We start from the raw sequence: 26,532 nt of genomic DNA on the forward strand, positions 1-26,532 counted from the left end.
AGTTGTTCCAATGGTTAATTACCCCCACTTAATAATTTTTGTCACATTTCCAGACTGAATTTGATAACTTCAACTTCCAGCCACTGGATCATTTTATACCTTTCTGGAAGAGCACACTGTTAATAAGAACCTACATGGAGAACAAATATTTGACTGATCAAGTCATCCGTTAACCTTCTCTTTACTAAAGTAAGTAGATTGAGCTCCTTCAATCTATCACTAAGGCATGTCTTCTAACCCTTTAATCATTCTTGAAGATCTTCTCCAAACCTACAATTTATCAACATCCTTCTTGAACTGTGACACCAAACCGGAATTCCAGCAGCAGTCACACCAGTATAAAATACAGAGGAAAACAGCCTCTTTCTTCCTATTTTGTTCCAGTTTACATGTCCAAGGAGCACATTAGCCTGTTTGGTCACATAATTGTATTGGGAGCTATGATTAGGTATTTGTCCCACATGGGTTAATCTCAGCAGGGAGCAGTGCAAGTAAATCCTCTGAGCAGCCCCAAGAGGCTGTGTGGCGAACCAATCAGGAGGAGTTGCAGGGAGCAAACTAATCGGGGTTAGGTAGGCTCAGATAAGAGGGCAGAAGCAGGGTCTGTATTTGCCTGGAGCTCATGGAATGAAGGTTGGACTCCCAGCAACTGGGTCAAGTATTATCACCATGAAAAGTGTTTGAAGGCCCTGAGATAAGGGTGACACAGGCTCAGGGACAGAGGAAGAGGCCCCCTAGGAAAAGTTCTGAGCCATTCCCAGGAGAGCAGCATGAAGCTGCCATCAACAGGGTCTTTGGGTTGGTACTCAGTAATGGACAGGCCTGGTTCACAACTAGGAGAGTAGCATGATAACCTCTAGAAGGGGGAAACAAAAATGGTGGCATAGCCAGAAGCAGAGCCATGAAAAGGACACTGTGGTTCCTAAGAGAGCAAGAAGGGTACAGGCAGAACAATGGTGTGCAAAGAGGTCCAGGGGTGTATCTACCTCAAGCTAATCCCCAAAGTGACAAAGAAGAGTCACCAGCCTAGTTGGGAGTGATGCCCCCTGTAACAGGAGCTCATATTCTCCACAATTCCCAAAGCTTTTTCAGAGTCATTGCTTCCCATGTCCCATCAGGGGAACAGTGTTCGGCTAAGACCAATCATATAAGATTTAAAAGCTTTATAAAATGCTCAATCTTACTAATACTCAATACTATATATAAGAACCCTTTGTACAATATAGTGTAAACCACTGTAAAGAGATTGTTTGGGGAACAACACATCTACTGCAGAAAGCATTTAAAATATTTATTTGAATATTTGGAAAAGAGGTAATATATGACATACAATATATCTATTTCAGATTCCATTATTACTTCTTAGAAATGATCTTGACATACGTTTGAGAGTATAGGATTAGTTACTGGGAAAACCTTTTGCTTTGTATCCACATTGGCATATATCCCACTCTCATCTTGCCATGTGTTGATGCCATGTCTTCTGTAATCTGCTGTGTCAGTAAATTGCGAGTGACATTTTCTATGAACTATAGAATAACCATCTGATTGGGCTCCAGCCTGTGCAAACAAGACAAATTGTAGTAATTCATTCTTCAGCAGAGATATTCAAAAAACATGCTGCTTGATGACATCTTGCTCAAACTTTAACCTGTGAGAAATTAAACCATTTCACAAAATATAATTTTATCTCCTAATTATATGTCTGGTTACTATATCTGAAATACTGAATTGCAGCCCACAGGATATGTATAATTTTAGCAGCCAAGATGAGTGAACTTGGAAGACCATTCTATTTCCTGGCTTCTGGAGATTATTTTTGTAATTAAATCAAACAATAGAAGTAAGTATTTGTTCTTATACAATTTTTTCTTAAAGGAAAGTAATTTATCTTACAATAACTGGAATTATTCAGGTTGTGTGGTCCACAGGAATATTCATTGTGGGTTTGCTCCATGCACCTGAGACTGGAAGAGTTCTCACTAGCAGTGTCTGTTGGTTCACCTGTGTCCTGTTCCTCCTTGTGCTCTAAAATAAAGGTACAGATGGTGGCACATACCAACTATCTCTGCAATTCCTATCCTACTGCAAATCAAGATAATAGCTCAGCAGAGGAGAAGGAGGACAGGTGTGAAATTCCCAAAGGTACCACACATCTTGAAGAACTCCAGTTATTATAAAAGTAAGCAATTTCCTTTTCTTCATCAAAAGCTTGTCCCTATATTCACTGTGGGTTACTCACAAGTAGTACTCACTGAAGAGCAGGAGTATCTGAGGACCCAAGATATATGACTGCTGTGCCAAAGAAAGCTGAACAAGCCTGGACCAATACATAGTTTTTGGTAAAGGTATCTAATGAGTTTTATGTCAGTGCTCTACAGGTTGCTACAAATAGTATGTCTTGGACAGAAGTCATATGTGCATTAGTTGAGTGGACACTCACGTCGTAGAATTAAAATTGCCTCTCCTTTCATCCACTCGGCAAAGAAGAATAAACATAGGAATTTTCAAAAGAGCTTCATCCTTTGATGATTAAAAAATAGCCAATGCTCTACAAATACCTGTCCCCCTCGTGGCAAAAAGTCCAGGTAGACTATCACAAGATGGACAGTCTAATTTAGGTGGAACTTTGATGGAACCTTTGCAATGAATTTGGGATGTACCCTTAGGGACATTTTGTCATTATGGAACTCCATGTAGGGAAGGTCTGCCACAAAAGCCACAAGCTCCCCAACTCTCCAAGCTGAAGTCACTGCTGTTAGAAAGATCACTTTCATAAACAGAAGAGGGAATGGAAAGCCAAAGGCTCAAAATGGTGGCATACGTGCTGACAGTAGGCCATAAAAGTCCAAATTAGGAAGTGACACTGATACTGGGATGAAGATTTTGATAAGACCTCCCAGGAATATCATGGTAAAAAGATGGATATACACAACACTATTATTGAAGATTGGGAAGTGTTGATTGCTGCTAGATGCACACACAATGAGCTAGTGGATGAACTCATAGATTTCAGGGAAAGGAGATACTCCAAGAAGGTAGGCAAGCCAAAATCCAATGGATGTACGTGGTAATACTGACATCAGATGAAGAACTTCTTTCTCTTGGCAGCATAGCATTTTATTGTGGAAGCCTTTCTGGTGTGACTGAGCATGAATTGTACTTTCTTGCAACAAAACTTCTGTGCTTATCACTCATACACATACCAGGCTGTGAGGTGGAGGGAGATCAGACTGGGATATATGGTTTTGCCTTTGGTTCTCAATCAAAAGTTTCTGGTATACCCTGGTGAACCAAACCTGTCTAAGCCACAAAGAAGGATAACTGCCAATTTGTCCTCTTTGATTTTGTTTAGGACATGATGGAGGAGAATGGGTGGAAATGCATACATTAGTAGATATGACCACTGAACCCCATAGTGGAGGGTACCACTGGTCTGAGGCCTACTGCTATGTCTTATGGCAGTGAGAAGGCACTCATGAGGTTCCGGAACTTCTCTTGGAGCTAATGCCACATCTTGGGACCACTGGAGTGGTCAGTGTATTGGCCTCAATCCTGCTGGAAGAATAAGAGTCCTTGTAGTCTACAGGTAGAATAGTCAGTATTTCATGCCTTATCCCATAATTGGTAGACTGAATTGGTGACTAGCACACTTTTGGTACATGCATCAAAACACCACAGCTATTGGAAGAGACCAAGAAGTTGTGTACCAGTAGCCTAAGTACCTCTCTGGAGATAACTGGATCACAGAGTAGCAGTGACTGAGTTGGTGTATACCCTAGTTTCTCACTATGACAGGTTCGGTCCAGCAGGAGAGTGGGGTGGAGGGGTGTTTTTCTGTCAGTGGACTAAGCAATACAGATTCAGTCCAAGGGACAGCTGTTAGTACTGCTAAACCCCTCTTCCTCTTGTAGCATGGAACTAATGGTGCAGCGGGCAACTGTACTCTCCTTCTTTGATGATGGAACCAGACCAGTCCCTGGCATAGGCAGTGGACAGTGGGTATCTCTGGCTCTCAGTATTGATCCGTGTTTGCTAGGATCTTCAGACTTCCCCATACTGGGGCACAGAGTCCTGACTTAGAGGAGGAGGCAGATCTGTTACCGGGTTTAAGTGTGACCTTCTACAGCTTTGTATGAGGAATTTTCCCCTTTATCTTCTTCCTGTCCACACCCTGTAGAGTGTACTCGTGAACTCTTACAGTCCAGGACTGAAAAATTCCATGTTCAATGATGCACTGAAGGGAAGGTATCTGAAGGTGTAGGGTTGAGATGTGGCTTTAGAGTTCCAGCTGATGACTTCTAACCTACAATTCTCACAATTGCACTTGAATGGAAAGAGAGGCTCTGAAGGCAGCATGCACAAGAGGATTGGAAATCACTAACTGGGAAGTCCTGGGAGCAGGCCACAGAGAATGTAAGGCTGAGAAATTGAGGCATGATAGGTGCTCTGAAGGGGTGAGATGGATTGACCTGGGGGATATCTCCTACCCCAACACTAACTAGTTATAGTAAAATTAAACTATTGAGACCAATTCACTGTAACTTGATTAGGAGGCAGGAATACTAGGGAAGCTGTGGATGCTATTCATGTTCCATCTTATCCCAAGAGCAGTAGAAAGAACTGGAAAGGTATTTGGTCTATGTCACCCCTTATGTTCTCATCTGGGAGAACATAAAGGCACAGGAAAAGACAAATGGACACTGCTAGAGAAGGAACCTTCAATCTTACATGCATGTGTAGTCACAGTGAAGACCTATAGGGACCAGCACTTGAAGAATTTTAAGGACCCTTGTATTTCAAATTTACTATGTGTTAAAAAGTGTACCATGGAAACTATTTTTGTAACTATCAGTTTTACTGTCATAAATAGCATTCATTCAAAGGCATACTAGTACCAGCCACATTTTAATTTCTTGAATTTCCTGAATAATATATCAAAGCAGTTGTTAGAGACAAGGCACAAGATAAAAATAACAGCACTTAATTCCTTCTGTTAGTTTGCTTTAGTAAAGGAGCACAATTTGGGATATTTATTTGCAGTCTAACTTACTTGGGCATCTAATTTAATAACAATAAAATAATGTGCATTCAAAAGGGAAACTTTCTTCTGTAGGAACAGGTCAGGGTTATATTTGACAGGGATATTGAACACAAGATCCTAAATTAATGAAACAAAATTTGCCAAGGATGCCAAAAATTAGATGACCGGAGTTGCTGAACAAAACAAAGGGATAAAAAAGGTTTTGTTTGATTACAGAATCATAGTACTGAGCTGTATTTGAACTAGAAGATTAGATACTAAATGCATGGGCAGTTATTGCCTAAGGGCTTGAGAGAAGACATAAAATAACTATAAAACCACAAGTCATTAAAAAAGACATTCTCTTTGAGATTCTCTTGTGCCGTATTAAAATACAAAACAGTCAGGAAATAATTAAGAGTTCTTGAAAGCCAATCTTTTGCTATAAACCATTCCTGTAAAATAGTGCTTTTCGGCTCCATCTACTTACATATGGCATATAATCATAGGGAGGAACATAATCTATGCGGTATGTTGTATCCAAGAACCTATGATGCACAAAAACAAACAAGTAAGATATATGGTATCACAAACAGCTTTTCTTTAAGGCCAGTTTGTTCTACATATAATGGAAACTTTACGATAGCAACCATTTTTGGAAGTGCAGTTAACTGTTTAAACTTTAAAATCTTGTTAAATCTGATCACAACAGAGGAGTCCAAAAAGCCTGAATAAGGGTCATGAATAAGGTTGGTTGAGCAAATATATGCTGCAATTTACTTCCTTCTTCATACTCAGAAAAAAGGAAATTCCAGGTCAGAATCCACATGCGGACTATTTCTATATAAATTTTACTGGAAGCAATCCTTACACTGAGGCATATAATGCTACATTTTCAGATATGCATGTGCAAAAATCTACCCACCTATTTGCATACAATCAACCTATATAAGCAAGTACCGAGATGTTCATATTGTAACTGTAATACAAAAATCCCTCTCAACTGTAGCTTGCATTGAAAGGACATCCTTTATTTCATAAGAGATATGTAAGTTAGCATAGAGTAGAGAGGTGAACCAAAGGTATCATTCACAAGGGCAAAGTAAAGCAATTCCTACTACAACCTTCCAATTCAAAGTCTTAATCAGCAGATTTTCCTAGAGCTGACCTACATTTTTGTGCTGCAGCCTGTCAGATTACCAGTGTTGTTATATTATAATACCTGAGTATTTTCTGCTCACTGTCTGTCCGTCATGTGCAGTGCTAATGCACCCCACACTTTGTTTCTTCAGCTCAAGGGAAGGTGCACTCATCTTAAAGGACAATGAGGGGGAAATTAATCAGCACAATTATAGGTAGATAAGCAGCAGAAAATAAACAGAACTTGTTCTGTAATATAGGAGATTCAGCTGCATAGCGTTTAGGCAGGCACCATTTAACTTTTTAGGAACTACATCCAGCAAGGTGGAACCCTCCAGAACATGCTCAGGGGAGTCTTGCTCTGAGGAGAGAAGGGCTCTATAAGCCATTCTTGTAAGGTTTCTGGTGGTATATCGAAAGTGATTACAGAGAGCTAGATTACAGTATAAAAAAGCTATAGGATCTCTGCAAGTCTCTGTCAATGCATTTAAGACAGTAGTTCTCAAACTGTCACAAGGTTACTACATGGTGGTCATGAACACATGCATGAAACAGAGAAAAACTTCATATACTTTAAATTTCGCATTTTAGAAAATTACACACACCTTTCCATCACAATGTAGTGTATTTTACTTGAATAAGTAGTGTAAACATATAGGGTGTGTCCATACTAGGAACTAACTTTGAAGTTAACTTCGAAGTTAGGCACTGCTTTGAAGTAGCCACCAGAGAGTCTACACAAATTTTCCCTTACTTCGTGGTTAACTTCGAAGTTAACTTCAAAGTAGAGAGCCCAACTTTGAAGTCCTAATTCCATTCCCAGGAATGAAGTAGTGTCCTATTTCGAAGTTTAACTTCAAAGCAGGGTGTGTGTAGACGCTCAACTTCGAAGGTGCTTACTTCTAAGTTGTACTTCAAAGTACGCAAATTCAAAGATATTTTTGTAGTGTAGACACAGCCATAATGTAGCAATCCTTGTTCCTAAATTAAACGTACGTTTGCACCACCACCACTTTAAGAAAATTGAACTCTAGTGATTGCAGTATTATGTACACAGGTTTGTTGCCTTGAGACTGAGACGGTGAGAATAAGACAACATTAGAGAGCTCAATCAATAACTCAACAGATGAAAAGACAAAGACTGCTCCCCTTAAAAACAATATAAAAAAGCAATATATAATTTAACAGTCTGAACAATGCATGCTGGAACACGTCAAAATTTGCCTAAGTAAAAAAAAAGAGAGAGCAACAACTGCTTTGACCAACCTCGCTAAACATTACGTGTTGGTCTTAAAGTATACCCTCGGTGAACATCCTACTCCAGCAATGAGTAATTTTTTGAAATAGGTTCAAAGCTATCATTAAAAGCAGACAGTCCACTTACAATGAACCTCGTAGAAAAATGTAGCTTTCAAAAGGACTCTGCAGGGTAAATATCAAGTTTGTGGATTTGGCAAGCTTAACAACCATTATAGTCAACAGGGATATCATTGCCTCAATTTTTTATTTCTTTTTCTTCTATTTTAAAATATATATACCCGCAGCTCTGCAGCTATGTTTTTAGTTCTGCATTTAAAATAAAAAAATTGTGCCCATTTTACTCAAACCAGCAACACGTTTGCTGTGTGAGAATCCCCTGTCATCATGAATACACAAATATGTCTTTGAATAGGCAAACAAGGCAAAGCAATGCAGGAAATTCAACAAACTGTAATTCACAAATTCGTGATTTATTTTTAATGGGAAGGGTCTTCTACGTCCACAGAGGGGCCATTGCCCTGCACTGATGTGAGTTTACAGAGATGGGCAAGGAAATCCTGGGTACCTTCAGGCCTCATGTGGAATGCAAGGTTTCTGCACTATTTCCCATTCCTTCAACATGAAACCTAGCACCACAGCTCCCTCAGATAATTGCTATATTCTTGCAGTAGCGTGTAGACGCTCCAGTCAGGGATCAGAAACCATTGTGCAAATGTCATTATGTCAGGTACTATCTCTATATAGCTGAGCAATATTAATGTCCATACACCATGTGCCCCTAACTTAAGATCCCACTCTCACATGGCACTCTCAAAAGAGCTTCTAAAAGGGATGAAAAAATGTTACATTGCCTCCCCGCACCTTCTTCTGTCTGATTTAGGGCCAATGGGATAGATTTTTATTTGCTCTCACCTCCACATCATTTCCCACAAGTGAGTCCAAAATGTTCTTTAAAACAGATTTTGTTAAGAGGCCAGTGTTCAGACATATAGCTGTCTAAAGGTAGAAACTTAAATCCATTATTTAATACCTAAATAAAATACTTGATTATCAGCAACATCAAGAAAATAGAGCTCACATTCTGAAATCAATAGGACCAGAGAATTTTTAGTGTAACTGAAAAAAATGAGGCCATTCACTGATTTAGGTACCTAAATATAAACACAGGTTTTTAGCTTTGTGCATCCAAACTTCAAAACTTTGGTCTAAATATTCTTTATTTATGATTGGCTAGGAACAGCACACCAAATTAAAGTCACTTCGCCATATAAAGATTTACAAAAATGAACTGAAAATCCAGTTCAGATTCTTCTTTTTAAGTGAACTGACAGCCAGGAAGAGGCCTTTGTCTTCAACAAGGACTTCATTTCATCCTGTTTTAACCTAGCACAATAAATCAGGAAAAGTCTAAAAAGAGAGCAAGGCAGGGGGTGTTGGGTGCAGAAGTCAAGGCAGGTTGGGGGATGGTGCTGCTCTGTAGGTGGCTCCTCACAGGGTGCCAGAGCAGCACTCCCTGCCCAGCAGCTCCTCCTGAGGGGCTGGGGCTGTGCTCTCCAGCCAGTGCCTCCTCCCAGGAGTGGGAGGATCCAGGGCTGCACGCTTGTCGGGTTGGGGTGAGGCTCTGCTACCCAGCCCTGTCCTCCGGTTGCCCTCTGCCCCCCCCAGTCTGTAGCATGTCTGGGGGACATGGTCAGCCTGCAGCTGCAGTGGGTGGCCTTGTTTAACACAGTGGCAACCCCATCCTGCAGCCTGTCAGGGGTATTTGGTGCTCTGCAGAAAGGCCCCAGCAACTCCCACGTCCACAGCCTCCAGGATATTGATGTGGAGGCAAGGCTCTGAGAGCTGTTCCTCACCCTCCAACACCCCCATGGGCTGTTGAGGGAGGAGCTAGGCTCTAGGGGCAGCCCTGCCCTCCAACAGCCCCTCCATGGCCTGTAGGCTATCAGGGGGAAGGGGGCAAGCTCCCAGGGGCTGAGCCCTCCTCCAGCCCTCCACCCCCCGCAGGCTGCAGGCGGCTGGTGAGGGGAAGCTAGGCTACCAAGGTGGACCTGCCCTTCAATGGCCCGATGGCTGTTGGTGGGGGCCATTCTCCACAGGAGCTACATCTACACTACGGAGCTCTTTTGAAAGGGCGCCTTTCAATGGGGAGCATCTACACATGGGCTGGGGCTGGCGCTGTTGGAAGGGTCACACGCCATGTTGAAAGGGGATGTCCAGGACATCAAAAGACAGCATCCACACCCTCTTTCGAAAGAGTGGGGCACGAAATGCTGCAGATTGAGTCGCAGGGTGGCCAACACCATCAGGGACTGCAGCAAGCAGCTCCTTTAAAGGACCCCTGCCCAGCACCCTTGGCCTGCCCAGCATGAGGCCTGCAGAGCTGACCCAAGCCCCGCAGACACAGTGCCCGCAGGATTAGACATGGAGTAGCAGCAGCTCAACTCTCTGCTGGATGCCACCAGAGGAGTGGGCGCACTGTTGGCTGCAGCACTGGTGGCCGCCCTGGACCCTCCAGAGGGTTGTCCACTTCGTGGACCTGGATGTGGCCAGCGCAGGCTTCGCCACACTGGGATTCCTAAATTGCTTGGGGGCCTTCGACGGGACCCAAATACCTATCCACGCCCCAAAGCACAGCGGAGGACAATTAGTAAACAGGAAGGGATACCGTTCTGGAGTTATGCTGGCCATGGTGAACAACTGGAGCCAGTTCCAGGACATCTATGCGGGCTGGCCCGGCTGTACCCATGATGCGCGGGTCTTCCGGAACTTGGGCCTGTGCTGTCAGCTGGAACCAGGGAGCTACATCCCCCAGAGGGAGATCCCGCTGGGGGACACCACTGTGCCCCTCTGCCTGGTGGCAGATGGGCCATACCTGCTCCAGCCCTGACTCGTGGTCCTCTACAGGCCACCCCACCCCCAGCCAGAAGCGCTTTAATGGCCAGCTCAATCATGCCCACCAGGTGGTTGAGCACACCTTCAGCCACTTGAAGGAGCAGTGGCGATGTCTCCTTGCCTGCCTGAACTTGGGTGTCCTCAATGTCCCCCAGGTTGTGGATGCTTGCTTCATGCTCCACAATATAGTGGATAGTAAGTGGGAGGCCTTCACACAGGGGTGGGTGGTCAAGGCTGGCACAGGCTACCCACAGCCAGCCGCCGCTTCCAACCACCAGGCCCACTGGGATGGGATCTGCGTCTGGGAGGCCCTGCGCCGGTACTTTGAAAAGAGGACCCAGTGAGCATCGCCCTGGCCACCCCCAGCAGGCCTCCCACACACAGTGCCCCCCACCCCCCAAGCATGCAGGCGTTTTGGAAAAATAAACAGGTGTATTGTTAACTACAACAACTGTATGGGTAATACTTCTTGCTAAACATAACAGAACATCCAACTATTTATTGGGGGGGCTAACTATTTACAGGGGGAGAGGGACCTAGGTGGCTTGCCTGGTGGGCCATCACTCTGGGGCAGGTGTGGAGGAGCGTGACTTGCGCCAACCCCAGGTCCCATGCCCTCCCCTTATCTGGGGTTCCCCATGGGGCTGGGAGAGCGCAGGGAGTATGGGGAGGTAGGGCCAAGGATCGACCTCGGGCTGGCACTTCAGGGGGCTGGTGGGTGGGGCCCTGGCAGGAGGGGCAGCAGGAGGGGCAGTGGTGGCACAGCAGGGGGGCAGCAGGAGGGGGCAGCCAGGCCAGGAGCTCCCAGTAGGTGGCCACCACCTCCCTGAAGGTGGTCAGGAACTCCCTCCAGGCTGCCCAGCACCAAGAGGCCTCCCCCTCCTCAAATTGGAGCCAGCATTCTGCCAGGTCCACCTGGCGCCAGATGGAGGCGGCGAGGTGGGTGTCCTCTGCCAGCTGCCTATGGCTCCACCATGACTGGACCCATCCTAGTACCGGTGGTGGCTCCGGCCAGTCGCCGTGCTTCACCTCCAGGGGGTTGTTCAGGACCATGGAGGGGGCAAGGTTCTCCCGGCCCTCTGATGGTGTGGCTGTGGTAACAGGGGGGAAGAGAGTAACAGGCAGTGAATACCAACACCTGCCCCGTGGCCCACACCCCTATTCTCCCGTGGGCACTGTGTCCCCATCCCATCCCCCATCTGTGGGTGCAGTGGCCCTATGGGTGGCCTATTTGTGCAGTCCACCCCCTCCATCCCTCTCTCTGGGGGCAGGGCGCAGCACTGTCCGTAGGAGCAGATGCTGATGGGCACTGGTGGCCATGCCACCATCCCGGGGCCATGTCCAGCTGGGTCCTGGTGGGCTGGGGTTTGCTGGGGCATGTGACAACCCCTGGTCATATATGGTGCACCTGCCCCATGATCTGGGGTGTGTGCCCTGTTGGGTACGTACCTGACAGTCCACTGCCAAGGCTGGGGAATGGCCATATGGCTGATGACTGGCTGGAGATGCAGGAGGGGAGGTCAATGACCAGGTACGCCCCTCTTCACTGGATCAGTCCCGGTGTGAGGCTGGCTCCACCTCTGGACCTGGTGGTTCAGGGCTGGCCAACGGTCCTGGCTCCTGCTCCTCTCCCAGTTGGGACTCCTCGGCTGCAGTGTCCATGAGGGATGGTGGGGAGGAGGTGTCTAGGGGCCCAGGATGGTCCTGAGCTCCCTGTAATAGGGTCAGGAAGCACGGCCAGCCCTCAACTGCCTGGCCAAGTCCCAAGCCTGAGCGTAACCCTGCTGCAGCTCCTTAACCTTAGTCCCGACCTAGTCAGAAGTGCGGGCAGGGTGACCCTGGGTAGTCCACTGCTTGCCCCGTGACCCGGAGTGCCTCCTCCTGCCAAAGCCCCAGCAGGTCCTGGAGCTCGTGCTTGGTCCAGGATGGGCACACTTTTTCCCCCTCTGGCTGGACCCTTGGGAGCCCTGTACATGCTCAGGGGGGTGGGGGGAGTGGCTGGGGCTCCTGACCTGCCTGGGTGCTGGCCATGGCCATCTGGCATCTGCTTGGGGTGTCATTAAGGCATGCAGGGGCAGCACGTGTGATGGCTGTTGCCTGCATGCTCTCAGCTTCCTAAAATGGGGTTTCCTGGTCCGCGCAGCTTTAACGGCTGCTGCATGCACAGACCATAGCGCCCCGCAGGGGCTGAGCAACACATCTCTGCCTGACAGCTGATCGCCACCATGGCGGACCCCACTCTTTCGAAAAAGCGGGATGTGGAGCGTCTACACACTTCCTTTTTCATAAAAAGAAGTCGAAGGAGCAGCCACTTCCTATGTTCTGTTTGGAAGAGCGGTTTCAGTTCCTGAGGTGCTTAACATCGATTTCATGTTCGAAAGAGTGCACAGTGTGTTTAGACGCACCATGTGCTACTTCAAAGTGGGGCCTGCTCTTTCAAAAGAACAGGCTAGTGTAGACGCAGATAGATTGTCCTCCCTCCAGTGGCCCTCCCCCACGGCCTGTTGGGGTGGCCAGTTTTTGGGGTGCTGCTCCCTCCCTCCAGCTTCCTCTTCTACAGCCTGAAGGCTGTCATGGGGAGTCAGGCCTGGGGGCAGGGGCGCTATCCCTGCTGTCCAGTGACACCCCCTCACAGCCTACAGGTTCTCAGGGGTGCAGAGACAGACTCTGGGTTCAGAGCAGAGGAGCTTCTTACCTGGTCTGGTGGCAAGCAAGAAGGTGGAGCCCAGCCCTGCTGGCCACTCTCCTGGTGCTGCAGCTGCTCCTAGTGGCCATTCTCAATGTTGTGTCCCTCCTATGTGTGCCCCTCCCTTTTGAATTCCTCCTCTCTCTGCCCCCTCCCTTTCCATGTTATGAAGAACAGTCCTACTCCTGGTACTTCCCATTTCCTAGGCATGGCCAAACTCTGACCTTGATTTAAGTTAGGATAAGAGAAAGCTACATACCAAATTTGGTGGAACTAGCTCTTATGATTTTGGAGTTCTTGAACAAATGGACTCACAGATGCTCTCTAAAATATCCAGAGAGATTAAGCTCTGCACTTTCAATTTAAGTCCCATAAAAGCCTTATCTACAGCCTAAATGAATACTTTGGCTCAGTTTTCAATAAGGATGATAACGTAGCACATGGGGACAAGGCAGAATGGCTAATGATCACAAGTGTATAGAAATGGAAATTACCACATTCAAGACAGAAATCCAACTACAGAGCTTAATGCAGTCAAATCATGCATTAGGAGAGATGTGGCACAGTTTATCTCCATCCCAGAATATTAAAAGAACTGGCACATGAAATCGTATGTCCAATAGCAAGAATTTTTGATTAACCTATCAAATCAAAGGTACTGTATGACTAGAGAATAGCATACATGGCACCTATAGTTAAGAAAGGCAAAAAATGCAACTGAGCTACTACAGACCAGTTACTTTGACAACAGTGTGCAGAGATTTAGAACAAATTTTGAAGAAAAAAAAAATAAAGACGTAGAGGTAAATGAAAAATGGGGTGGGATGCAACCCACTCTCTGCCTAACCCTGTGTGACTCAGAGTACAGTATTGGTGTTTTGTGATCTTTAGTTAGATGAATCTCCATATGGGATACATAAAATGGCATTAGCAATTTTGATTATTTTCACGGCACTACAGAAGCAGAATTATGAATATTTAGATGACCCTAGCTTTGCACCTGCATATAATGGGTCATACTGGGACAGCACAAACCAGAAAAATAAGATACTTTTCCCCACACAGGCTACATGTTGAACTCTAGTTCCAAATCAAAGGTAATTAGGTGCCTAGCTCCCTTTTGAAATTTTTTAACATTGAAAAATATTTCTTCTCCAGCCTCATTTTCAGAAATGGTTAAATGGTTTTGCCTGATTTTTTTTTAATCACCCTGAGGCAGACAACCAGCATGGAAACCGTCAGTTTACATTGTTAAAGTTTGGCATACATATAGGTAACAGAAACAGGAGTTTATAATAGAAAGTGTCAGACCACCTTTATAACAGGCAGTGCTACAGCCCTGAGTATTGTATTTATTGTTTTTTCTCTTAAATTAAAATTAGTGTAACTTACCCAATATACCATTACTAAATAAGGTTGCTTGAGCCACCAGCTATTCTGGAAGTGAAAGCCATACACAATAAGCATAATATTGTGTAAAAACTAAATGTAAAAATTCAAGTAATTCTCAATTAATTTATATAAAAACAATGATTTAGTGATCCTTTCAGACTCTGATGCTTTCAAGCCACAGGAATAAATATAATTTACACCTACACAGCGCATCACAATTTGCTGTTGTGGAGGGTGGGGGGAACATTACTAACATTTGAAAAGCAACGAAGGGTCCTGTGGCACCTTATAGACTAACAGAAAAGTTTTGAGCATGAGCTTTCGTGAGCACAGACTCACTTCATCAGATGCATCTGATGAAGTGAGTCTGTGCTCACGAAAGCTCATGCTCAAAACTTTTCTGTTAGTCTATTAGGTGCCACAGGACCCTTCGTTGCTGTTACAGATCCAGACTAACACGGCTACCCCTCCGATACTTAACATTTTAAAGTGATCTGAAGGGTGTCTTGGTAATACAGCTCCAACTCCTGTTCTGGGCAGCCCAGTCTCCCTACAAAAGAAAAGATGATTTTCAGAAATTAGCACACTAATAAGTCATGCAAGTTTTTCAAACTTATTCTATGCAAACTGAAATAAGCAAGTTTTGAAGGGACAATATTTGAAAAAGATCTCAGAGCTGTGAAAAACATTTGCCTACATCATTAAACCAGCAAATGGCACATCTTCCCTGATTCACTGGGGGAAAAAAAAGCTTTGCACTAATTTTTATGTTTTCACCTATGATAAAATGCAATTCCTTTTGCCATCACTGAAGGTTACCATATGGACTACAGCTTGTATATATGTTTACCACTTCCACCTGTGGGTTAAAATGTGCTTTATTTGTGTGTAAGGGCACTAAGTTAGTAGCTGGAGTGGACATATGACAGTTGGTACCCACTTTTGGAAACCAACCTCAAAGGGCAGAGCCACAGCATGGAGAAGTTTCAACTCAAAAGTTAATAAAACTTTAATTCTGGAAGTGAATTCCTTGAAGTTTGGTGGGAGGACACTGCATTTCTTCAGGCTGCATCCCACTCTCCTCTTATCCACTGATTGCCAAACTCCTTCAGGGGCCAACAGACTTGCTGGGCTCCTGGGCAAGGTGTTGTGGGGGGTCTGGCTCTGCACTCCTGGAAGGTGCAGGACCTCAGACAAAAGCGGCAGGTCCTTCGGTGACAATTTAAAGGGCCCAAGGCTCCAGCTACCACTGCTCCTGTTGTACCAGAGGCTGGGAGCCCCAAGCCCTTTTGATCTTCAAGACCCTGGGCAACTGTCCTTTTTACTATCCTTTCCCTTCCAGTCTTCCCCCTGCATCAGTGGCCAAACCCACCAAGGGCCTCGCATCAGCAGTTCTCAAACTGTGGATGAGCACCGCAAAGTGAGTTGCAACTCTCTTTAATAGCATTGCCAGAAATGCTATGAAACTTGCTGGAGCCCAGGGTTGAAGCCTGGACTCCACTGCCTGGGGTCAAAACTCCACCAGCCAAAGCCAGAGCGTTTCACGCCTGGCTGTCAAGGCTCCAGTTTCAAACCCCTGCCAGCGGCTGAAGCCGTAGGGCTTCAAGTTTGGTCTCCCCCAAAACCCAGGATGGTGGGACTCAGGCTTTCAACACACAGCCCATGACAACAGCACTTGAGTGGGTTCAGGCTTCAGTCCTCCCTGCTGGGTTCACGCAGCATTTTTAATTGTCAGACAGGGTCACAATGCAATGAAGTATGAGAACTTCTGCTTTACATGATCCTAGAACAGATATCTGGAATAGGCAAGGGAAGACTTAGACATGGAGAGTTCCCTTGGCACATGAATGTGGGGAACAGGATGGAGATGGTCTCATTTTATCATTCACCATAGTACATTTCCTATCTGAATGGTCCCACATAAAATTGTAGAGTCTACATACTATGAAATATACCTGTCAATAACACCATCTTCAAAATTTTCTTCATTCAGCATAGACTTACGAATATCTATTTCTCTATAGTCTTTATTTGTATATGGTTGAGACAAATGATCCTGGTATGTGGTTATCCATGTCTGGAAAACAGGGTAAAAGGACAAATATACTGGGAAAGAAAACAAATAGCTTTCAGTATATTTTCAGTCTGAGACGTTGTACAGTTGTTTGTTTCTTGTTAATTATTATGATAGATGCTATAAATCATAGCCCTAAATTTATTTTTCCAGTGTTTCACAATGTTTAGTCCTGGCTAGGAGGTCTAACAACAGTGGTCTGTATATAGACAATAGCTAGGTTTCCTCTTCTGCCCAGGTCTCTTGCTGCAGAAAAAGTGTTATTTATGTTAAGTGTAAAAGGTGCCAATTGTGTAAACTCTCATATACATATGACACAAATATAATTTAACTCTGCTCGAGCAAGGTCACAGAGCTTAAGTAGCATTGGAGAAGACGTATATTTTATTACTATTTTGAAGTATGGTATAGCAGTGAAATTGTTAATAGAAGTTTATGCCTTGATAATGGCCTACCACATATAAAAAAAATTAATACTTTGGTCTAATCTCAATGTCCTTAGTGGGGAAACCGAGCTCATTAAGATTATCATTAGAATACATACATCAGAAGTTGCATATTTACAATGAAAAATGCAACTTAGCTGCGATATGGAAGCAAAAGTAAAATATGTTCTAACATGTAATATAGAACCATTGTGCTACCTCCTTTCAGACAGGCTTCAATCAGTGAAGTGTTCAGCTCACCTGGACATTTATGTAATGCTCTATATGGAAAGTCTCACATTACAAATTTAAGTGAAAACTTGGTATCTGTTAATTTTCTTCCATCAAGTTTTTCTAAATCATTATGACCACTTCAGTTTCATGCTTCCCTAAGTAGAAGCCCCACTCTTCGTAGAGATATTGAAAGAGAATCCTTGTTGTTCTGAAAGAGAATGTGTGATTGTTTCTCTCTTACTCTTCTTTTTTATCTTCTAGGAAGCGCTTTCTTTAAAAGTCAAGCAAAATGCATTTAGAAATCCTATCCAGCCACAGTGTTTTCATACAGGAGAGGTAAACAGTGCTTGCTTTTGCTGCTGAGGGCAGAAAGAGGGTGGAAGATCTCAGCTTCAACTTCTTAGGGATTGCCCTCCATGGTACTTAATCTAAGAGTGGATCTGGACTTACACTTACGACCACATATGATATAAGAGAGGGAAGGGCTAAGCCCACACTAACTTGGAGATCTTTTGGAAGCTGCCATGGAAGGAGTAGGTCCTCAGGAGTTTGATGTCATGAGCACAGACAGCAAAGCTTGAGAATTAGGAGAGGGAGGAGCTGTTCCAAGTGCCAAGCTTGTTTCATACCATTTCAACCGAGAACTACAGTGGAGAAGAGGCACCTAGGTGCCCATCATGTAAAGGGAAAGGGAGTAGTGGAGCCTATGTTGTCACTGAGTTGATCCAGAGATTCCTGGATGATGATACAAGTAACCTCCAGTACAAAACAGGAGAGACAGTAGTTGAAATCCAGGGTTCTAGTGATGTCTGTGGGAGTTGTGTCATTTGAAATCAATGGGGCAAGAATTTGGCTGGTAATATCTGAAGACAGGCGCTGACCTGCTGAGGCGCAAATATAATGATTCTTGCTAGCAGAGACACATTTTTTTCAACCACCATGTTCCCTGGGAACACCTCTATGTTGGCAGATTCTATATAATTAAGCAGAAGGACTTCCTGATGGTGGTCTGCATGAGGTCCCTGAATCCAAGCACCCCCTCCTGCCCCTAGACTTGGCTTCCAGTTTCTCCACTGTCCTCTGTGTAGCCATATCACCTGAACAGACTAAGAGTGTTGAGGTGAGCATCAGGTCCACTAAGCCCAAGAGTATCTTAATCAGTGAAAAGCTGAAGAAGCTGTTCCACCTGATGGTGACGTCTGAGAATTATGTAACTGCAGCTCTTTAAACAAGAGATGAGAATATCATCAAAATCCCAAATTTTCTGTCTCCATCTATTCACAAAGGCTACATATACGCTTATCGGGGAAGACTGAACATTTAGGTTAGATCTTCTGGGGTGCCATTTTAAATATGCATGAAAAGGCACATTGTGGGGTCAGTGTCAACCCCTTAACTCCTTGTGAGCAGCAAGGATTAAGGAATGTCAACGGGAGGAATCCTCCCGTTGACATTCTGCAGTGAGGACAGAGACCTATGTCAACCTCTGCAAAATTGATTTTAGATATGCAACCTGTAAGTGTAGACGTAGCCAAAGAGTGAAATCTAGCAGCATTTGCATAGATAAATGTAGACAGAAATATATGTTGTTAGAACACTGATATTATAGCATAGTTTGTTGACTTGGGATCATAATGCTGGTTCCTTTCTAAACTACAAGGAAATGTTCTCATTGAAACCCCTGAGAAGGATGAAATATATTTTGGTTGCCATGGCAAATGCTTGACAGTTACCTCTGCTGAGCACTGTGCTCTACATTAGCTTGCTATGTTAAAATAAATCTCATAACCTACTGACAAAAAAAGTATTTGTACACCCCCTTGTGTTATAGAAGATTGCCCTATCATAGTCATGATTCTGTAATCTACAGTTATATCAGTTTAAATTGGTTCCTTCTAGGAGGTGAAGAAATTACCACCTCTTGAACTACAGGGGAATTCATAATATCATATCAAGACATAAACAATGCAAACAATGAAATTCACCACAAGGTAATTTTATAGTACAGCTGGCAGAAAAATGTTTAAAATAGCGTTTTGCTCTCTTCATTACAAAATCAAAACCTTGGCTGGCTAGCAGGAAATCAAAATAAGTGTAAGAGAAAGACCTCTCTGCCCAAGGATAAACACCCTATAAAACAAGTATCAGAGAGGTAGCCGTGTTCGTCTGTAGCTTTGAGAACAACACGAAGTCTTGTGGCACCTTATAGATTAACAGATATTTTGGAGCATAAACTTCCATGGGCAAAGACCCACTTCATCAGATGCATGAGTGGGTGAAACCACCCCCCCACTCATGCATCTGATGAAGCGGGTCTTTGCCCATGAAAGCTTATGCTCCAAAACATCTGTTAGTCTATAAGGTGCCACAAGACTTCTTCTTGTACCCTATAAAACAATCATCATTCATTACTAAAAAGATCAAGTGCATATATATGGACTGTACAAAACTCTACAGTAAATATTGTATCACACTATTAAGTATGTAATTTTCTACAGTTTTAGAAAAACTAGAAAGAATCTCTGGTCCAGTGGAATGTAACAGCAGGCTTTTTTTTTTTCTTTTTGGAATTTAATGAACAGAAAATGTGTGGTACATGAGAAAACCTCTTCAAAATGAAAACAAGTTCCACTGCAATAGGTACTGGGATTCTGTAACTTTTCACCTCTCTCCAGTGCATTGAAATTTAAATAATTCCACGGCAGATGAGGATTTTACTGCTCCAATAGTTGGCTTTATGGCAGCCACTCTGGGCTGTAATTTGGTGACATGGTATATTTTAAATATCCTCTTATTTTGTTTGTCCAATAAGTCCATGCTGTAAGCCAATGCAACATATGACCTCAAAATCAAAACCAGATGCAAGCCTGAATGATAAACACATAAACAATAATGAATAATCTGATTTAAAACAAAGAAAATATATTTACCCCATCCACTGTTCCAAACCTCGAGTAGGTAGACTGACATAAATTCTTTGAACCCAAAGGAACTTCATTTATATCATAATCTTTAGGTTCAGCCTCTCTGTTTTGATGCCTTTAAAAAAACACATTTGTGAGACAACAAATGCAAACAAGATCTTATTTTGAAATCAAAATTAATATTTGTAATATATATAATATATGTAATAAAAATCTCCACACATATTTATTGTAGGATTGGGACTACTGTACCACCCATTCTTTTATGTTACTATTATAATCATCTTGTTGCATCTAGAGGTAAAGAGTGAGATTTACCACAGAAAATTACACTAAATATAATTAAGGGAAAAATTAAAGAGAAATGCAAGAACAGAAAGATATCAGGAAAGCAACAGACCTGTTGACAGAAGTTTTATAGCAACTAAACTATGGGATATCTGCTAACCTATCACATACCCCTTTTCCCCGTTGAAAAACTATTATACAATCCAAAATGGAATGGAAAAAGCATAATGTAATTTTAGGTCAAGGTATCTTTTGATAAAACAATTAACATTTTTTTTTCTTATTTAGTGACATAAATGCTATGCAAATTACACAAATAATACTGCATTCCCAATTAATCTAAAAACAAATTGAAACTATTTACACCAGGCAAAAAACTCAAGCTGCCTGCTGGTGAAAAGCATTCACAAGCTAAGACAAAACAAATGTCAGACTGGCAAGTAGCCAACTCCCTCCTGCTCATGCCTTTGAAATAGTTTATGAGCAAACAAATAAATGTAAGACTAAATTTCCATACCTAGCCTAAATGGATTCCATTTGCTCTCCTGAGACCAGAGAGTGTGATAGATTAGATGACACTTTCAGTCACAAAGATAAAATGTCATGTGTCAAGTGCTAATGTAAAAAAATTACTTTTATTTACATCCGGGAAAGCACCTATAAAAGTTCAGCACTCTATAAAAGAGAAATATTTCAGTTCTTCATGCTTAGAAATGACGGACAAGAATTTAATTCTTGTGTCAGGAACTAGCAAGAACCGGATACTTTGATTTAATATTAAATACAATGTGTATTCCTAGAAATCTCTTCTACTTGGGGAAGGAATATAACTGCTAATCTTCACCTCACTGTCATTTTAGACACACAGAGAAGGATTATGCCGGGACACTATACGACCAAGACACATTTTTGATCGAAGGAACTGCTAAGGGATTATTGTAGAATACAAAAAGGCAACTTTGAACAGCAGCAGCAAAGCACAAGAATGGATGAAAACCCTAAACCCCTCTCCTCAATGGTCAGTGTGGGTAAAATCCTGATCCTACTGAAGTCAATGGGAGTTTTGCCATTGATTTAAACAAAACGTGACCATGTGTCCCATTTTGGCCGGGACAGCCCTGTACTTCAGGCACCAGGAAGGTGTCCCAATTTATTTTAACAAAGAGGGAGTCAGGAGCTGCACCAGTGTGGCTGCCACCCCATTCCCAGCTCCCCACGGGCTTGGGGAAGCTGGGAGCTTCACCAGCAAGGCTGCAGCCCTGTTCCAGGTGCCCCAAGGCATGGGGCAACCGGGGAGGTCCCTGCAGGACTGCAGCCCCATTCCTGGAGCCTGAGGCATGGGGCAGCTGGGGAGATCCCCCATCGGGTAGCAGCCCCATTCCAACACCCCAAGGCAGGGGACAGATGGAGAGGTCCCCCACAGGGCAGCAGCTCCCCGCAGCCAGAGAGGCCCCTCTTCCCCACAGTGTGGCAGCCCCCACAGGTCAGCCACCACTGGAGCCAAGGAGCATCCCTGCAGGGCAGCAATCCCATTCCCAGAGCCCAGTGGCATGGGGTACTCAGCGAACCCCTCCCGCCAGCAGGGCAACCGTCCCTGCAACAAGTGAGCTCCCTCCTGGGATGGCAGCCCCATTCTGGTGCCTGTGGCATGGGTCAGCCAGGGAGCTGCACTTACTGTGCAGCTGCAGCTGGGGAGCAGCCCCCCCACTCCCCAGGGAGTCCTGTATTTGGCATAAGGAAATATGGTTACCCTACTTAAACATGGACAGGACCTCATTGTGTACGTATGTGAGAGTGCATGAGAGAATTTAGTTGATGTAAAGGAGATTTAGATCTAATTGTCACCTGCATACCGATGCCATTTTAAAATGTGTTCTTGCAGTAGCTCCCTAACCAGCTTTATACTAATGTTGAATGTGTGAAAATTAAATTAACTGTACTCTGAAACATCAAAAGCTAGTAAAATAAATATGAAAAATTAGAGCAATTAAAAGTCAATTTATACTAAAAATCACCAATAAATATTTGATTTATACAAGCCAGATCCATACCCTTGCACTTGGTAACTTATTCCATTAGTTATGTGATTGGTTTCAATAGGCCTATTCTACTCAACATATATATGAGTGGCAGAAACTTAGAATGGTTTAGGCTTTTATATAGCGCTGTAAAAATTTTCAAGAGCCAGCACAGTTTGAGGTGGGGGCGGGGAAAGAGGTTAAATTTGGATAATTTGGTCAAATCTCTGTTACACTACTCTTCTATTGTAGCCATTAATGGAGAGAAGTATTATTCCTCCTCAATCCTTACGGGGTAGGGGGGGAGAGACTAAATGTTTGTCTTGGGGTTTTTTTGCAAAGTGGTAAGGAGGGGAAGAAAACTAAAGCTTTTCTCAGGGAACATCGGGACAGGACTGTTCTCCAAAAGCACGCAGCCTGAGGGTCACTGGGAAACTCTACCCTACAAATCTGTATCTAAGTGTTCTGCAAGTAAGTTTTCCCTCTGTAACAATCTTCAGGTGCGGTTCCTCATTCTTTGTGGCAAAGAACCATGTTGCCTTTGGCCACCTCACACCACAACAGTAATATCTCACTGCAAACCCTGGACAAGACCCTGATGCTACTATACTATGAGCAGCATTAACATTTGTTCTGGTAAACATTCCACTATCCATAAATCTGAAAACGGATAATGTTATGATGTTTGGTGCTTTCTTCCTTTTCTATGACTGCCAAGCTCTGATCTGTGGAATGGGAGCAGAGGATTTATCTATAAATATACATACACACAGACACAAAGACACACACTGGGGGAGGGTGGAAGGGGAGGCCATTCCAGCCCAGCTTGGCTGAAGCAGTATCCCTGTCACACAGAGGGGCTGTTCCAGCTGGGCTGGAGTGTCCCCACCCACTGCATGCTGGGGACCCAAGCTGCTTCAGCCTGGCTGGAGTGTCCCTGCCTGCACTCCAGCACCAGGGCAGCCCCCTTCTGCAACTGGCCAGGCAGTGCTGCAGGCAGGGGTGCTCTAGAATGGCTGACGCAGCCCCACCCGCAGTGGCCCTGGGCACCCCATGATCAGGGATACTCCAGTTGGGAAGAGCAGCCCTGGTCCCTGGCACTCCGTTCCAGGCCAACTGGAGCAGCCCATGTCTCATGCCATTAGATTAACCACTTAAACATCAACATCCCTAATATACACACATACATAAACACACACTAGTGATTTGCAGCTTTTCACCTCTGGAGGGAGATGAGGAGCGGGCATGCAGCACGACTCAGGAGATTTGCAGTGCTCCAACAGGGCTGGAAGGAGGGGAGGAGGGGAAGGAGTAGGAAGTGTAGACTCCAGTGCCCCAAAGGCATGTGGCAGAAAAGGGGTAGACAGTGGATCCACAGGTGAACCCCAGTTGGCTGCAGGTTGCCCACCACTGCTTTAAAGGGACACGGAGAAAATGGCAAATATGTTGCTAAGACAATAAATTGGGCTAGTTGACACATATGTAATTTTAGCCCCTCCTACAATTTTGACCTTTGAGATTCAAAGCAAAAAATTTGTCTGTGTTTTGTTTTACTGTTCCCTTTTCACACACATCTGTACTTTCTAATGCAGATCAAACTACTGTGAGAAAAACCATTCTCACAATTATTCCTACTGGACAGAAAGCAGAAGATGCTTGAAATATTTTGATAAAGTCTACATATGCACAATTTCCAGCCTTTTTGTGTGGGGGAGGGATCACATTTTAGCAGAGCAAAATTCTGAAAACATCAATTGAGAAAAACTTTCACTGAAACCAATGGGAAATTCTCCAAATAAGGAAATCTTTGCTCCTTCTTGGCAACAAGTCTTCCTATGTAACTTTAAAAGCATTTAAACATTACAATTAGAAAAAATAGAATAGAAAAGAGAAAGTAAGTATAAGTCAGGAGAGCCCTCTTACATGGATTGCATCCTCCTTCAGACACTCATTAGTATTATTATTAGAATCAAGTGCCTAGTAACCCTGGTCATGAATCAGAACGAACTGTAAAGGAGACATGTTGCAAAAGCAAGGCAGGGACATAATGTATGATCTCAGTGCTTTTCAGAAAAGCTTTTAATATGCAATAGCAATACTGTGCTCAAATACACACAGTATAGAAAATATATACAGTATATGGAAAAGGGTACAGACACAAATGCTCTTGAATTTAATCATGATGCAATTATGACTGTAAAAATGTAGCAGATTTTAAACACATGAGCCCATATGCACAGTAAAGAGAACAGACATGAATCAAAAATATTTTGACATCATCTACAAAAAGTAATCATAATACAAACACAGAGAAATAGAGAGGGAGGCAGATCAGAACTGAGTGTGTATAATAAACCATCTTCAAGACACCTGGCAGCAGTTAAAAAGGGCATATATACTGGGGCTTTTAGTGTCACTCATTTTTGGGTTCTATGGCAGCATTTCTTAAACTATGTTCCACCGAACACTGGTGTTCTGTGAACAACTTGCAGGTGTGCCACAAGAGTTTGATATCATACACTGATGGCATATATTTTCCATTATTAAAACCAGATACAATGTTACTTCTTCTTTGCTCTGACAACTGATTAAATTACTTCATTTTGTTTTTGCTGTATATGTTGCTGTTTGTTTTGGTGTTTGGTGTTCCATGGTCTCAAAAGTTCAAGAAACACTGCTTTATGGTGTCTGATAGGCAGTGCCGAAATTGGGGTAGTAAGGAGCCACACCACTTGAGGTGGAACCTAAAGGAGAGTGCAAACTGTAGCAATTCTTTAAGGGCTAGACAGAGTATAGCCCATAACTCTTAGCAATCTCTAGAGATCTCTTTAGGAATTTACAACCCATTCATCATGACCATATATCTAGGCATCTTTCAAAAATACTAGTAAATTTAAAGTTCTACTCTTTCTCCGATTTGGAGGGGTCCCCAAAGTCCTCACTCTTTTCCTTTCTTTTTCCCCACATCATCACTTATACATTACATGCTCCATTTGGGGAGCTGATCATTAGCATAGGAAAGCCAGGCTGAGAGAGGAGCCTTTGGCAAATTAATTCTGAGGAATCCTATGTGCATCTTCTTTCTATTTCTCCTCTGCACAGGGAATCACAGGATTTGTTCCACCTCCTCCATGCACCACTGAGTCAGATCTATACCACCCTTAGATTTCTATTATGTGGATGGTGAGCCACTGAGGTCCTGAAGTATCTACTAGGCTTATTGAGAATTTGGCCTTGACAGCAAAGGACTTCGAAGATAGCTATTTTTAAGAGTACAAATTCAAATAAGGCAATGTTCCAGAAACTTGTTTTTTAAAAAGGCACTTGCTCCTAAACGGACAACTTTTTAACAGCAAAAATAGAAAACAAACAAAAAAAATCACAAAAATGTCCCAGCTGGGGCACAAAGAAACAAATATCAACACACAAAAGTTGTGTTGTTTTCTCTTTATACCCATATAACTGCCTCCACGCTCAAGGCCCTACCAGTTACATCTATATGAGCCAAAGGAACAAAACACGCCCCTAACCCAACCATGGTACAAAAGCTGAGCACCGTCCTGGGCAAAATCTCCTCACCCCTCCTCCCGCAAAGCCCATGATAATCTGAGCAGCCAGAGGAGTGTCTTTTTGTCAGGTGCGCTACCTAGACCACACACCCCAGAAGGTGTGCAGTACACAAGGAGGGAGCGGATGTCTTTTCCCCGGGAATTTACCGGGTGCCATATATGTTCACAGGCCGCGCAACAGCGGCCGTGCTGCCCCCTTACCAGCGGTACACTAGGGTGGGCCTCCCGTACTGCACGCAGTGCGAGCGCAGAGTCAAGGCCCCCTTGCGCTCCAGCACGTCTGCTGGGCCCATGTCCATCCTTGTGGCGCTGCAGGACTTGCTGCACCGCACTGACCCCCACCCCGGGCACTGGCTCCCCGCTCTCACGTCACACCCGGGGGTACAGCCTGCAGCAGCGCAGCTCAGCCCCACTTTCCTACACAGTTCGCCTGGCTCCCAACCCCACGAGGTAACGCTGCGCGCAGCGATCCGTCTCAGCACGAAAATAGTCCCTACGAGAGGTCACTTCTTGGGGCCTTCCTCCAGGCCTCAGTATCACATTCCTACGCAGGCGCCGCCTCATCCCCTTGGTAACCAGAGACGCTGAGAGGAAGCGGGAGGAGCGA

At 44.1% G+C, this 26,532-nt stretch overlaps 1 protein-coding gene across 3 annotated transcripts; it reads right to left on the reverse strand.

Annotated features, from left to right (window-relative positions):
- Positions 1 to 1,348: 1,348 nt before the first annotated feature.
- Positions 1,349 to 26,438, reverse strand: CFAP95 (cilia and flagella associated protein 95). Of its 3 annotated transcripts, none has more exons than XM_074994080.1 (7): positions 26,347 to 26,438; positions 23,577 to 23,766; positions 20,057 to 20,165; positions 16,349 to 16,470; positions 14,875 to 14,943; positions 5,514 to 5,571; positions 1,349 to 1,560 (listed from the first exon to the last, which is right to left on the reverse strand). In XM_074994080.1, the coding sequence occupies exons 2-7, from the start codon at positions 23,699 to 23,701 to the stop codon at positions 1,363 to 1,365; spliced, it is 681 nt and encodes a 226-aa protein (XP_074850181.1). In that variant the 5' UTR covers positions 23,702 to 23,766; positions 26,347 to 26,438; the 3' UTR covers positions 1,349 to 1,362. The 3 variants fall into 3 exon arrangements, with proteins under 3 accessions (XP_074850181.1, XP_074850182.1, XP_074850183.1); XM_074994081.1 differs by having other exon boundaries at positions 26,423 to 26,434; XM_074994082.1 differs by lacking the exons at positions 23,577 to 23,766; positions 26,347 to 26,438 and adding an exon at positions 26,127 to 26,312.
- Between the last annotated feature and the right edge of the window lie 94 nt (positions 26,439 to 26,532).

This window comes from Carettochelys insculpta, chromosome 5 (assembly GCF_033958435.1).
Source record: "Carettochelys insculpta isolate YL-2023 chromosome 5, ASM3395843v1, whole genome shotgun sequence".
Taxonomy (NCBI): domain Eukaryota; kingdom Metazoa; phylum Chordata; order Testudines; family Carettochelyidae; genus Carettochelys; species Carettochelys insculpta.